General features: G+C 43.2%; 1 protein-coding gene across 1 annotated transcript in view; it reads right to left on the bottom strand.

The window, feature by feature from the left end:
- Nucleotides 1–520: 520 nt before the first annotated feature.
- PLPPR1 (phospholipid phosphatase related 1) overlaps nucleotides 521–13,657 on the bottom strand; it is a 112,708-nt gene continuing 99,571 nt past the window's right edge. The window contains exons 5-8 of the mRNA XM_035097401.2: nucleotides 13,046–13,296; nucleotides 7,764–7,940; nucleotides 6,751–6,882; nucleotides 521–3,233 (exon numbers count right to left, since the gene is read on the bottom strand). Coding sequence (XP_034953292.1) covers nucleotides 3,201–3,233; nucleotides 6,751–6,882; nucleotides 7,764–7,940; nucleotides 13,046–13,296 — 593 coding nt within the window. The 3' untranslated portion in view covers nucleotides 521–3,200. The remainder of the gene's footprint in view (nucleotides 3,234–6,750; nucleotides 6,883–7,763; nucleotides 7,941–13,045; nucleotides 13,297–13,657) is intronic.

Here is a 13,657-nt window from a genome sequence, read left to right as displayed (position 1 = left end):
CATGGACCATAGCACGCCAGGCACTCCTGTCTTGCACTGCCTCCCGCAGTTTGGTCAAACTCATGTTTGTAGCTTCGAGAACACTGTCCAACCATCTCGTCCTCTGTCGTCCCCTTCTCCTAGTGCCCTCAATCTTTCCCAACATCAGGGTCTTTTCCAGGGAGTCTTCTTTTCTCATGAGGTGTCCAAAGTATTGGAGCCTCAGCTTCACGATCTGTCCTTCCAGTGAGCACTCAGGGCTGATTTCCTTCAGAATGGATAGGTTTGGTCTTCTTGCAGTCCATGGGACTCTCAAGAGTCTCCTCCAGCACCATAATTCAAAAGCATCAATTCTTCGGCGATCAGCCTTCTTTATGGTCCAGCTCTCACTTCCATACATCACTACTGGGAAAACCATAGCTTTAACTATACGGACCTTTGTAGGCAAGGTGATGTCTCTGCTTTTTAAGAGTGTTCTGCTTTTTAACAGTGTTCTTGAAGCTACAACAAGGTACCCAACAAATATTTCCCTCCCGACTCCTAGAACAAATGACAAAGCCCTGATGCAAAGAGTTTTGTGATAAGGTATTTTTTTTTTCTTTCAATCTCTTTTGGAAAAAAAGTTTATACAAAAACCCAAGAACCAACATGGTAGACATTTCAGCAAAAGTACAGAAGAGAGGCTCCATTCCTCAAAGGAAACACTCTATTGGTTATCACCATGCTATAGAAAATAAATGAGATGCAGCAGGAAAGCCCTAGGACAAAGAAGATCGACCAGCAAACTGGCCCCTTTTGTATTCTTTTACTCTGTTAACAATAATACTGTGCAAAGTGGAAAACCAGTTTTGGATACAAATGCATCACGGTAGGACTCACGGAAGGTAGACATTGCCTGTTCTTATGGTGACTAGGCAGGCACTTCTATGGGAAAGGCATGCCCAGATATATTAGGATTTAAGAACTGGGTCACACACATAATTACCATGTACGAAGCAGCCAAGTTACGCCTGGTGAGAGTTTTGAAGGCTCCCTCCCTACAAGCAAGGAAAGCTGCCCATGATCCACCCGTAAAAATGGCCGGAAAGAACTGCATGCTGGTATACTGCCCCAAATTTAATCATTTGACCCCCACAATTTCCTGGGTTAGTGGGGTTGCAAGAGGATTTTTTCCCTCCGGACATTGCTAAACTTCCAGTAGATTTCCAGAGCTGGCTTTTACTGTTGCGTGAAAGCTCACATACCATGTGGAAACTAAAGATTAGGGAAACCTTGGGCAAGCAGAATAAACTGCCACACAAATGCAGCCAGCGCTAGGAAGAAGCGTGGCCACAAACGCTCCCATCTCTTTACGTCTTAAAGTCCCTCTAGCTTTCGTTACTCATAGGTAGGAAGCTTCCAGTGCTGGGATCCAATTCCCCACTCACGTCAAAAGCATGAATGGTGTTACTTTATATTAGCACCAGTGGAACAGAGAAACAAATTAGCCTAAGGCTCCTTTCTAGGCGGTTATATGATGCGCTAATGCAGCAATGAAACATTTACACTCCTATTACAAAACACTAGGTGGAACCACAGTGATGGCTTCAAACCTTCCAGACCAATTTTTTTTTAGGGGGGCCCCTTTGCGATGCACCTTGCAGTGGGCAGGATTCCATGTGCGCCGAAGGGTCAGAGATATTTCGGTCCAAGGGTCGGTGCCACTCCCAAAGTTATCCATGTCTTTAAAATGCATGCAAATGTCACAAAGGAAGGATTACACACATTGTCCATTTCACAGCGAAGATGCAAATTTGGTAGAACTCTGTGGTCGGATGAACATGTCTGTGAAGTTTCCTACATGAAGTTTTTATGATCCTTAGGAGACAAGTCTTAAGAAGCATGTCTTTATAGATATAGATATATAAAATATGCACCGAGCTGGACTTAAGCATATTGTGTAGACCATCGTTCTTTGGCCTGCGACTGCAATAACAGTTTAGGGTTTCCTTCCCAACTTGTGGCTCTATCAAAAAAATCTGTATAAAAACGCGAACAATATTGTGCTGGCTATTTGAGTGCAACCAGCACAATGGTCCTCTCAAACAAATTCACTAAGCTCTCAGTTTGGCAACATTCTCATTGAATGCTGGGGGGTCTTAACATTTAGCCATTGGCCATAAACTGCCGTCACTTATTCATGGAATCCATGGCAGTGCTCTTAAAGGCAATGCACAAGGCAAGCATTTGTGCATCTGGGCTTTCTCTATAATTTCCACGGTAATGGCTCCAAAGGCTGTGTTATGTTTTATTTATTTTTAAATTTTAAGAGTCATTTGTCTGTGGGCTCCTGTGAGGAAGCCCTTGTCGGGAGCAGGTGCTGGGAAGACTACAGGAAAAAAAAGCCACAAGGCAGTGTGTGGATTGCACATAAAGAGGACCCTAGGCCCAAGGAAAGCAGTCTGGAGGAAGCTACCTGAAGATCTCACAATCGTGCACCTGCTGTGTCAATTTCCTGAGGAAGTTCCATGGAGATGTATAGGAATCCTGCAATGCAGCTCAGAGTTCTTGTGCTCAACTCCCGTGCACATCCATGGGACTTATTCAGGAAGAGTAAAACTTTGCAGCAGGCTAGTCCTCATGTTCTTACCATGCTGAATCAGGACTCAGAAAATACATATTTCTCATCATCAATAGCCTAAAGGTTTAGATCCCGGCCATGCTGTGGAAACTCTGGGGTAACTTCATTAAAGTACCACAGAGTTGCGCCAGCAATAACCTTTCATTTACTGGAAGCATTTTCCCTGGTAACAAAATGTTAAAAGTGAATTAGTATTATAATTCTCATTTAATTTATTGTATATAAAACAAAACCGAAAAAGGTCTGTGTACAAATCTCACAAAACATCAACAATCCCCAAAGATGTAGTGCCTCAGAACACATTTTAAAACAAGAAAAGGTCTCTCGCTTTTTTTTGTTTTAATTTTTGTTCCCCCCTCCTCCCTTTTGTCTTAAATTCTGGCATAAATATATTAAAGCTGACCAAAAAAGTGGAAGGAGGGGGATTCCAGGGTGAGCTACATCACTTCCTCATACAAAAATGTACAAAACATTAGCTTCTAACTAGACATAACATAATACTGGTCATCACAGTTTTGACAATTAGCATAACTGTGTGTCGTTGTGGGAGTATTGTGTACCGGAGGGCGATAAAAAATAGCTTCTTTTGCCATCTTTCAGATCAGGTTACTTCAGTCATAGAGGCAGAATGATTCTATGGAAAAAAGAGAGAGGACACAAAGCACAGAATACTTTTTAGTATGATACAATGCAGTCTGGATTGTCAAGACTCATGTTAGGTAGCCAAAATAAATAAAAACCAATCCAAAAAATTATGCAGGATACAGTGGTACCTTGGTTCTCAAACGCCAAAAACCGGGAAGTAAGTTTTCCGGTTTTTGGAACATTTTTCGGAAGCCGAACGTCCGATGCAGCACGAATCAGAAGCTGTGCCTTGGTTTTCAAACATTTTGGAAGTCAAATGGACTTCTGGGATGGATTAAGTTTGGCACTTTTGTTTTTGCTATTTTGCGTTTTTGTTTTTGAGGCTTTTTCGGTTCATTTGTTTTTGTGACTGTGCAGAACCCAGTTCAGCTACTGACTGATTGTGTGACTGCGGAAATGGATAAAAGCCCCCCACCCCCAATCCAAACAATGACTACCATTAGTGCAGGTAAGAAAAATAATAATTTTAATTTTTATCATCTATACTGTAATACTGTCCTATTTATTGTATTTATTAATCTGCTTTGCATTACTTTCTATGGGAAAGGGTGCCTTGGTTTTGGAACGCTTTGGTTTTGGAACGGACTTCCGGAATGGATTAAGTTTGAAAACCAAGGTACCACTGTATGGTTATGGGTCGACCCAGGGGTGAGTGACCTTTGGCAAGAGGGGCCCGAGGCAAAAGTAGACCGAGCGAGAAAGGCAAAAGGTCACTTACATTGGTAAGGGTCACTGTTGTACACTAGGCTAATTCTTGCACACACTTCTCTATCCAGGCAAGTGACAGGCATTGTCAGGCTTCAGGGACACATACCAGCCAGTGAAGGCATTCTGAGAGCCAGCTCATAGAATTGTAGAGTTGGAAGGGACCCTGAGGATCATCTAGCCCAACCTCCTGCAATGTAGGAATCTTTCGCCTAAAGCGGGGCTCGAACCTGCGATCTTGAGATTAAGAGTCTCATGCTCTGCTGACTGAGCTACCCCGGGCCTGGAGGGATTGCAGTACACAAAGGGATGCAAATCACTCCTTTCCTGGTAATAATAATGATCACTGGATGATTGGAGAGGGGGTGATTCTTCAGCTGATCTGCATGTAGCTCCTAAGGAGGGAGATTTGCCTGCCTTAGTGTACAGTGGTACCTCGGTTTTCGAACGTCTCCGTTGATGAACATTTTGGTTTTCAAATGCCGTAAACCCGGAAGTAAATGTTTCGGTTTTCGAACATGCCTCGGAAGTCGAACATGCCTCGCGGCTTCTGCCGAGTGCCAGATCCTGAGGCCTAGCTGTCGGCTATTGAGCTTTCAAACGTTCCAGAACTCGGTCAGTCTTCCGGAATGGATTACGTTCAAAAACTGAGGCACCACTGTCTCAGTCTCTAATTATGTGTTTGCCTGTGAGTATGACTATGTATCGGAGAGAGGTGTGGAATGACAACATACAAACACACACACATACACACTAGGGGTATGGCTTTTTTGCCACCTCATGTTCTTGTAGCTTAGTTAGACAAACTTTTGCCGAAAAACAAAGGAATGAACCGTCATTTCCAAATCTATTGAAAAAATGTTCACTCCCTGAAATCAACAAATCAGTTTTTTGTATATGTAGCTATATAATGCATTGTGTAATATGTATATCATGTTATTATAATACAGGAAAAACAGAGCTTGCAAACTTACTAATGCTTGTACAATGTTTTGCACATTGTACATTGCTTCTTATGGCTTAGAATAAACCAAGGTTGCAGTTTGTTTTTGCTCCTGCTGCAAGCAGCATAAAGCTCCCACATCACTTTGATTGCACATTCTTTCTATAGACCAATATTTGGATTCTTCTAGAACATTCTAAACAGTTTCAGGAAGTTCCAATCATCTGTAAAAGTTCTAAACAGTCTCATAAAGTTTTTTTAAAAAAAATGCTAATACTTATGAGTACCATAGTAAGTATATGGTTATTCCAACTTTTCATTTCGGTGTGACTTTTTTCACAACTGAGAAGAACTAGTCCCTTTTTCAGTGTTTCTAAGTGAAAGTTCATCCCCTTATGTTACAGGAAATCATTTCTTTTGAAATAAAAAAAGTCAGTAAGTTATAACCCTATCTCTGGTAAGTAAACTCCAAAGGGTTGAATCTAGCTCTCAGGGCAAAATGTACCCATGTACTATTTTGTACAAATGTACTAAGCTACTTCTAGCTTAGACAGGACTGGGTGAGATGGACCGATGGCTTGATGTGGTCTGAGGCAGCTTCCTAGGTTAAAGGGCAATACTAGCTCTGGCTTCTGCCCTGGTGGGACTGAATGAGGCAGTGGGGCCATAGATGCACACAGTGCTTGGAGTGGAAAGGAGACAGGTGGAAATCTGGAGCCAGCAGTCGAGCCCAAGCTTGGGGGGGTCCAATAGATCCTGGACCGATTCCAGCACCCATTCAGCAGTTGGAAAGAGGGGGTTTGCATTAACAGATCGATGCTAATATTGATCTGTAGGTGGAGGCTGGCAAGGAAGGAGGGAGGAGGGAAGCCACTGCTTAATCCACACAAACACTCAGCCAGTGGAAAGGGTTTTTTTTTTATTGTTCTGCCCAAGGAATAGGAAAGAAAGAAAGAAAGAGAAAGGAAGAAGGAAGGAAGGAAGGAAAGTTCTAAGCTCATATGTGTCTGTTCCCTTTCAAAGGATGTAACAGGTACTGGCAGAAGAGAGTCTGCCCCATTCTCCAGGATTTCACAACAGACAGAGAAGAATTTGGGAAGGATTGCTCCAATTAAAATGAAGGTATTGCCCAAACTATTTTTTACCTTTCAACATTTTAGCAATACAGTGGTACCTCGGTTTATGAACACAATTGGTTCCGGAAGTCTGTTCATAAACTGAAGCGTTCATAAACTGAAGAGAACTTTCCCATTGAAAGTAATGGAAAGTGGATTAATCCGTTCCAGACGGTCCGCGGAGTAACCGTTCATAAACTGAAGCGAACTTTTCCATTGAAAGTAATGGAAAGTGGATTAATCTGTTCCAGACGGGTCCGCGAAGTACTTAAACTGAAGCGTTCATAAACTGAAACATGGGTGTAATTGGTTCCGGAAGTCTGTTCATAAACTGAAGTGTTCATAAACTGAAGCGAACTTTCCCATTAAAAGTAATGGAAAGTGAATTAATCTGTTCCAGATGGGTCCGCGGTGTTCATAAACCGAAAATTTATAAACCAAGGTGTTCATAAACCGAGGTTCCACTGTATTTTTAACACCAAAGATGTTAAAAACACATCAGAAAACTGCCCAACCAGTTTATCTGGAACAACGAGAAGGTGGTAATGGTGATTTGTTTTTTTGGGGGGGGGATTGGAGAGGTAGGGGCTCAAATGCTACAGAGGAGCAAGTGAAAAGCAAGAACTGATTTCCCCTAACATTATATGGCATTTTGTTTTGGAAGCAACAGGAGTCTGGCTCGGCTAATCAAACCAGATTACCCCGAATGAATAAAATGTTCAAGAGGGCAGAATAGACGGCACCTGTGCACTCAACGTCTCCAAAGGACTTTCCACTCTGGGAAACGCCATCAGGGGCATTCCTCGTTGCTCGTCGGGCTTTGATTTAGAAGGAGCTCCATGTGTTCCTTTGAAATTATGAACCACGCATATTCCCTGTGGGATGGGGAAGAAGAGAACCCAGATCAGTACAGCAATCATGGAAGACCCTCAGTTAGCAGGACATAGTAGCTGTTATGTATTAGTGTATATAGTTTTCCCTCAGGTCCTTGACAGTTGTTTTAGGAGGGAACTTTAGGAGGGAACTTTGAATTGTGTTTGATACATTGTTTGAGCCAGCCTCTATAAAAGCAGGCCAGCTCGGCAATGCAGTTCAGTTCTGCTCCAGCTTCCAAATAAAGAGCTGCTTTGGAGAGATTGCTGTGTCGTCTGCTATGCTTACCCACAACTTAACACTGGCGACGAGGATGGGATTGAAGGACAGCAGAGTACAGCCAGAATCGGACATGCAATGAGCTGATCACTGAGCTAAATCACTGAGCTAAATCACTGAGCTAAATCACATTCGGAGCTGACCATTCTGGCTAGAGCAATGTGCGCCCTCTATCGCCATCCACGTAGGCATCGGAACCATGGCTTCATTTGTGCCTCTACCGCCGTTCGCACCAGCCTCTGAATCATGGGGCACGTACCTTGCTCGGTTTGCTTGCTTCCTCCAAGCAAACTAAACGTCTTGTTTTGCAGTGACACCACTTTTCCTCATCCAGGCTGGTTTATAGTAGGGCCACCATGAGAGCCATTTCACATGTTGGCTACTACCAGGAACTATGGCGTTCCTGTGGCCTGCCTCAGTGGGACAGGTGTGTTTGTCTGCATCATATATATATATGTATTTTAATACTCTTTTGCTGCCTCCAAGCTCTTGTGAAAGGTAAGAATTATGAACCACTGCAACCTGACGTAGGGGCACCATGACAGTGGGGTTTTTCCAGTGTGGAAAGGATAGTAAAATGAAGAAACCAGAGCCATTCACCTACCAGGAAAAGAGCAACTGCACTTCCCAAGATGAAGCCTGCAATGACGTCCGAACAGTGGTTTCGATACTCAGAAACTCGGTTGAGCCCAGTAAGGAAGGCGGCACAAAGAGTCCCCAGGCACAAGACAGGCTTGGCGAGTCGACTGCTTTTCGTCTTGATTGTGCTTGTGATGTACATCTGAAACATAGTCAAACCAGATCGGCCTTAAGAGACCCGAGACAACTTGTATCAGATAGGGATAGGGGAGAAGTTGGATCTTGTTTGCATTTTGATGAGAACCTACCTCATTTTCACTTCCCGATATGAAAGGCTGCTGCTGCTGCCCTTCAGAACCCGAATATGCCAAAATACATACAAAAACAGGGAATTGTGGCGCAGAGAGAAATATGTTGCTGGAAATGATATTGAAATGCATGGCGGGAGGAAAAACTGCTCGCAAAAATGTGTGTATTGGTGAAACAGGCGCTAAAATGTTGGCCAACTTGCTCAGGACTTAAAAAAACCCCAACAATTTTCATAGGAAAGTGTCCTGTTTCTTTGAACAGTGCGAGGAGATCTGATGGCTTGAGCAGCTAGTGAACTCAGGTAGTCACATTGGATTCCCTCAATCTTTGCACCTTGCAAGAGGAAGCTGGCCTCTTTAGCTCTCCTGAGCAGTACTTGCCTGCCTGCCTGCCTGTCTTCCCTCTGTAAGGGCCACCAAGGCCCCCAAGGCTTGAAGGTGGGACTTCTCGAACAAATCTAGCACTTTTTCTAAATACAGCAAATAACACCCTCCCTCCGATGAAAAGTATTGTGGGGCTTCTTACAAGTCCAGGTTGTTTAAAATGAAAGATTTAAGTGCCATTAGGAAGTGTACCTTTTTCTTTGGCCTTACAGAATTAAATAATCCGAAATGGAAGAGGGTATGTTTTGTTTTCTTAACAATGAAAATGCTTATTAAAAACGCTTGAGATAAAAATCGTGAACGGATGCAGAAATGTGGAGAAATGAATTTAAGATTGGGACGGGTGAGCAACAGAGAGAAACCGAAACAGATGATCCCCAAAACTCAGAGAACTCTCTTGCTATTCTATCTGTACACAAAGTATGAATTGCAATAGTTGTGTGCGCCCCCTCCAAACAAAACATATTCACACACCAGTCATGAGAAGCAGCCACTGCTTTCAACCTCGCAGGTTGGCCTTTTTTAGTCTTTTCCTACTGCATGATCTGAAACCGGGTGACGCTTCTTTTATCAGGTTAGTCAACTGTCACAGGTACAATTTATTCCAAACACTGAACAGAAACATTCAGTGGCAGGGTTCACACAGTGACTCCATGCACAGCACCCCAGACATTCCTGAAGGAATGTAGCATATGAGTGGCTTTATCTGCAGAAAGCATCACAGTGCTTTGAAAGCACTATAAAATGTCTTTTAAAAGCACCGGGTAGAATTAAACTTAGCACTAAGTGGGGAAGGAGGAGATTCACTACTTCAGTGGGACTTTCCACCTCTCTCTTCCCCTTGTGCACCCCTTAAACCTTTTTCTGGGTGTTCTTCCAACACAGAATTAGTGGTTGCAGAAGGAGGGGGGGGTAAAGTCCCATTGTACATGTAGATCTCATTCTATACATGCAACAACCCATTGTCAAGATTGTCAAATCCCACCCATTGTCAAGATCACAAACATTGTTTTAGCGTTCAAAGACTGTTTTCTGGAGCAATCATATGGGCTTAATCAAACATGGCCACAAATATGCAAGCACTTATAAGTGCATTGTAACATGCCTGGATAGCTCAGCTGGTTAGAGCGTGGTGCTGATAATGCCAGGGTTGCAGGTTTGATCCCCATATGGGACAGCTGCATTGCAGGGGGTTGGGCTAGATGTGTGGGAATGTTCAGGGAGGCAGGAGAGGATATATTGTTTATTAATATCCTTCCTAACTTGCGCTAGCAAGTTCTATAACTTAGCAGAATTTTACATTCCCCCTTTAAACGCACAGTGGATAACTGGCTGCAGGCTTGTGTAAGCCTCTCACTATCAGCTTCCTGGTAAGTTCCCTTATATCCCCCTTAAAAGAATAAACATGCCACAATCTTGTGTAAAGTATATAAAAGAGGTTTACTCACACATTCAGTTCACAGTTGGATCCCTGGAGGCAGACTTAGTTACAAATACAGTGGTACCTCGACTTACGAACGACTCGCCAACCGAGTTTTTTGACTTACGAATGGGGGTAATGGCCACGCGCTTACGAATGTCTCGACATCCGAAAGAAAACCGTGGCGGTTTTAGATAGGGATTTTTCGACTTACAAATTTTTAGATAGGGTTGCTTCGACTTACGAATTTTTCTGTTTCCAATGCATTCCTATGGGAAATCGTGTTTCCAATGGCGTTTTTCGACTTACTAATTTTTCGACTTACGAAGGTGCCTTCGGAACAGATTAAATTCGTAAGTCGAGGCACCACTGTATGTACATGTGGATCTACCCGCTATGGGGGGATAATCCCAGTGAATGCAGACTGGCAGTCACTGCAGTTCACACGACAAAAGGAAGATGGAAAAGAGGGAGGAGGGCTGCGTGCCTTGTGCTTTTGTTACCTGCACAGGTAAGGTCATGACCACCTCTAGTCACATGCAATAGGAAGTATGTCCCAGCACAGGAGCAAACAGGATGTTCAGGCTGGCTGGACCAAACATTCCCTTGCATATCCACTCTAGGAAAACAAGGAATGTTGTATTTGACTGCTACCTATGTATCACATCCCACAAGATGATCCTCACAGGGTCCCTTCCAACTCTACAATTTTGATTCAAACATCACCAGTCTTCCCTACAGCTAGGTACATACTCTCCACTGATCCTACTCTCATCTTGTAAGAGCCACCATTTTAATTTTATGTAATTCAGTAAGTAACAGAAAATCTGAGTGCATGCAAGAGTGCCTTTTTCCTCTCTGTCTCTGTCTCTTGAACAAACTCGGGAGACAATGGAAGCTTAATTACTGGGTGAGATGTTTCTTTGTGCTCAGAGCCATCCCTCCAGCAAAACTTATAAAGCCACAGCAGATCATTCCCAACAGCACTGGTGGCAAAGAAAATAAATAAAGGAAAAAAGCAATTAGGAGACAAACACTAATTTGTGAGCGGGTAATTACAAGGGTGACAGAAGTAGGATGATACAGCAGTGCTAAAATAAAAGTGACGGGCAAAATCAGCGAACACAATGGAAACCTCTCCAGTGATTTATGCTTTCCAAAAACACAGCTTGGCTTCTTGAAGACTCTACCTCCCAGAATAGCATCGGGTCATTAGCAACAGATGCCTCCAAAGTGTCATACGTGAAACATAATGAGACACATGCAGAGGGCAGGGTTAGGCCCAAGTCATTCCCTGGGGGCACAGATTGTGAGAGGCAAAAGAGGAGAGAAGCAGAGCATTCCCTGTTGCTAAGCAGGAATCTGAAAGTTGTTTTTTAGTTTACTGAATTCTTCATCGGAACGAAAAGTTGGTATTACAAAGCTATCCGAAGCTGGGCAGACGTTTGCACTAAGAAATAATTAACAGTACAATCATACATTGGTTCTCAAACGCCTTGGTGCTCGTACGTTTTGGCCCCCAAACGCCGAAAACCCGGAAGTAAGTGTTCCAGTTTTTGAAAGTTTTTCAGAAGCCGAATGCCCAGCTCCTGCAGCCAATCAGAAGCCGTGCCTTGGTTTTAAAATGATTTCGGGAGTTGAACGGACTTCCGGAACGGATTAAGTTCAACAACAAAGGTACGACTGTACTGTAAATTCTGTGCCAGTGGAGCAAATCTGCATATTTTACATAATTCTATTCATAGGGTAATATTCAGCTGTGGCATCCCACTTACGCTGGCACAAATGCGGTGCAATGGGTCAGTGCATCTATCAAAAGAAGTTTGATAGAGATGATAGATGTGTTTATACTAGATGATAATAATAATAATAATAATAATAATAATAATAATAATAATAATAGAATTTATATACTGCCCTATACCCACAGGTCTCAGGGCGGTTCACAGAATAAAATCAAAATATAATAAAACCACAAAATGCATAATCAAAATAAAACCACCTCCCCTTGAAAATCTGTCTAGATTTAAAAAAGAAAGAGAAGGGAGAGATTCTACATTCCAACTCTGCGGCAGCAGTTTTATTTTCTAACGGCTCAGTGAACATGATCAGTTTCTCACATGCAATTCCTGCCATTCCTGGTGTGATAAGTGCTCTTTCCACATCAAGGGGTCTATCTTCTAGGGAATAAGGCGAACCAAGGACAATCTGTCTGTTACTCTGAAGAATGGCAAAAGGGTGGGATTCTCTTCTGGAAGAGGATGAGAGTCATCACTAACAAGGTCCAACGACAGTATAACATCAATAGTGAGTATAGCATAATGATAGCCAAGCCACACGGTTTATGGACTGCAGCACACTAGGATGTAATGATAGAGACAATAACTTAGATGACTTTTTAAGAGTATTGGGTAAACTCATGTAATGAGTTTTAGCAATGAGGGTCAAACAGAACATCCATTTCCCAAGGACATATGTCGCTAGATTCCAGGTGCTGTGGATCAGCCATGTAAGGTGGATGGGCTTTTATCTTAAAGACTTTCTAGGAACATCTAGCGGGTCAGGTAGGGAGCAGAATGTGGACTAGGTGGAACCTTACCCTCATTCAGCAGGATCACTTCATATGCTTGTATAAAAAGCAGAATCATGCGGTGGAAACTGTACCGCTTCAGGCTGCAGAATGTGCATTGCGAAACAGGGAAAAAACTCCCCCTTTACAAAAAAAAAAAAAGCCAGCCTATCAGAATAAAGAATGTGGTCGCATGACCTTCAAGTACAGCCCAGCAAAAGCATGTCGTGATCCTTTGACTGTACATTTCAGTCTTAAGTAACAGGTAGGGCCGGGAAAGTTCTGGTTTTCAATATTGTGATATATCACCAGTTAAACATTACAATCTACCAATCTATCATGATGTCTAAAATAAGAACGGAGCTATGTACATGCACTGGCTGGCTTCACAATTTCCCCCACATTGTGATTTTTGCATAGTGCATGCACACACATCATGATTCGCAATATATTGCCCGGTCAACAATTGCGAAACAGGTATCACAAAATGAATTACAAACTGGTTTTGGATGATATATTGACATATTCCCCACCCCTAGAAACAGGACCTTTAAAGCATTCCTAAGTGAGAGAATGAAAGCGACAGAACATAAGAGATAAAACGCAGAAACTTCGTATGTACTTACTGTAGCATATAAGGCTGAATAAATGCTTAAAGCAGCATGTTTCGATGGAAAGGACCTCCTTGCCTTCTCAATCGCATCTTGGTCACCGGTGCAGACATTCCCATTGTTCACAAACTGGAGGTGAGCCCGGCAGTCACTCCCAGTGTAGTTGGGTTTACACACAGTCAGGAAATAGGGGGCCAAGTTCCCTGTCACCACCTGGCCAGCATTTACAAATATGTCGGTGGCGAAAAGGCCAAAAGCAAACACTCCTGCGGGAAGAGAAAACGGGACTCATTGCATGGAGAGAAATCTACCCCAAGATTCCCCACCCCCCACCCCCAAGCCAAGTCTTAGTGGGAGTGACTGGCTCACATAGGAATAACCATGACAAAGCTTTTGGCAACCTGTGTTTCTGGCTTCCCATGTTACCAGAGTGGGACCAAAGGGAAGCAGCCATCACCACATCTCTCCAGTAAAATGGCTAGATGAGGAGGAGTAGTGAAAGCTGCCTGACCAAGAGCCACCCCCCCCCACCAGGGAGAACACAGAAGGAGAGGATTTGGATCCTGGATCCTGGTGGTTGGAAACTGGTCACACCCCAGAGGAGGGGAGGAGCTGGGAGGTAATGGA

This window comes from Zootoca vivipara, chromosome 16 (genome assembly GCF_963506605.1).
Source record: "Zootoca vivipara chromosome 16, rZooViv1.1, whole genome shotgun sequence".
NCBI lineage: Eukaryota > Metazoa > Chordata > Lepidosauria > Squamata > Lacertidae > Zootoca > Zootoca vivipara.
Note: the sequence above shows the minus strand (reverse complement) of the source record. Positions and strands in the feature narration are given on the sequence as shown.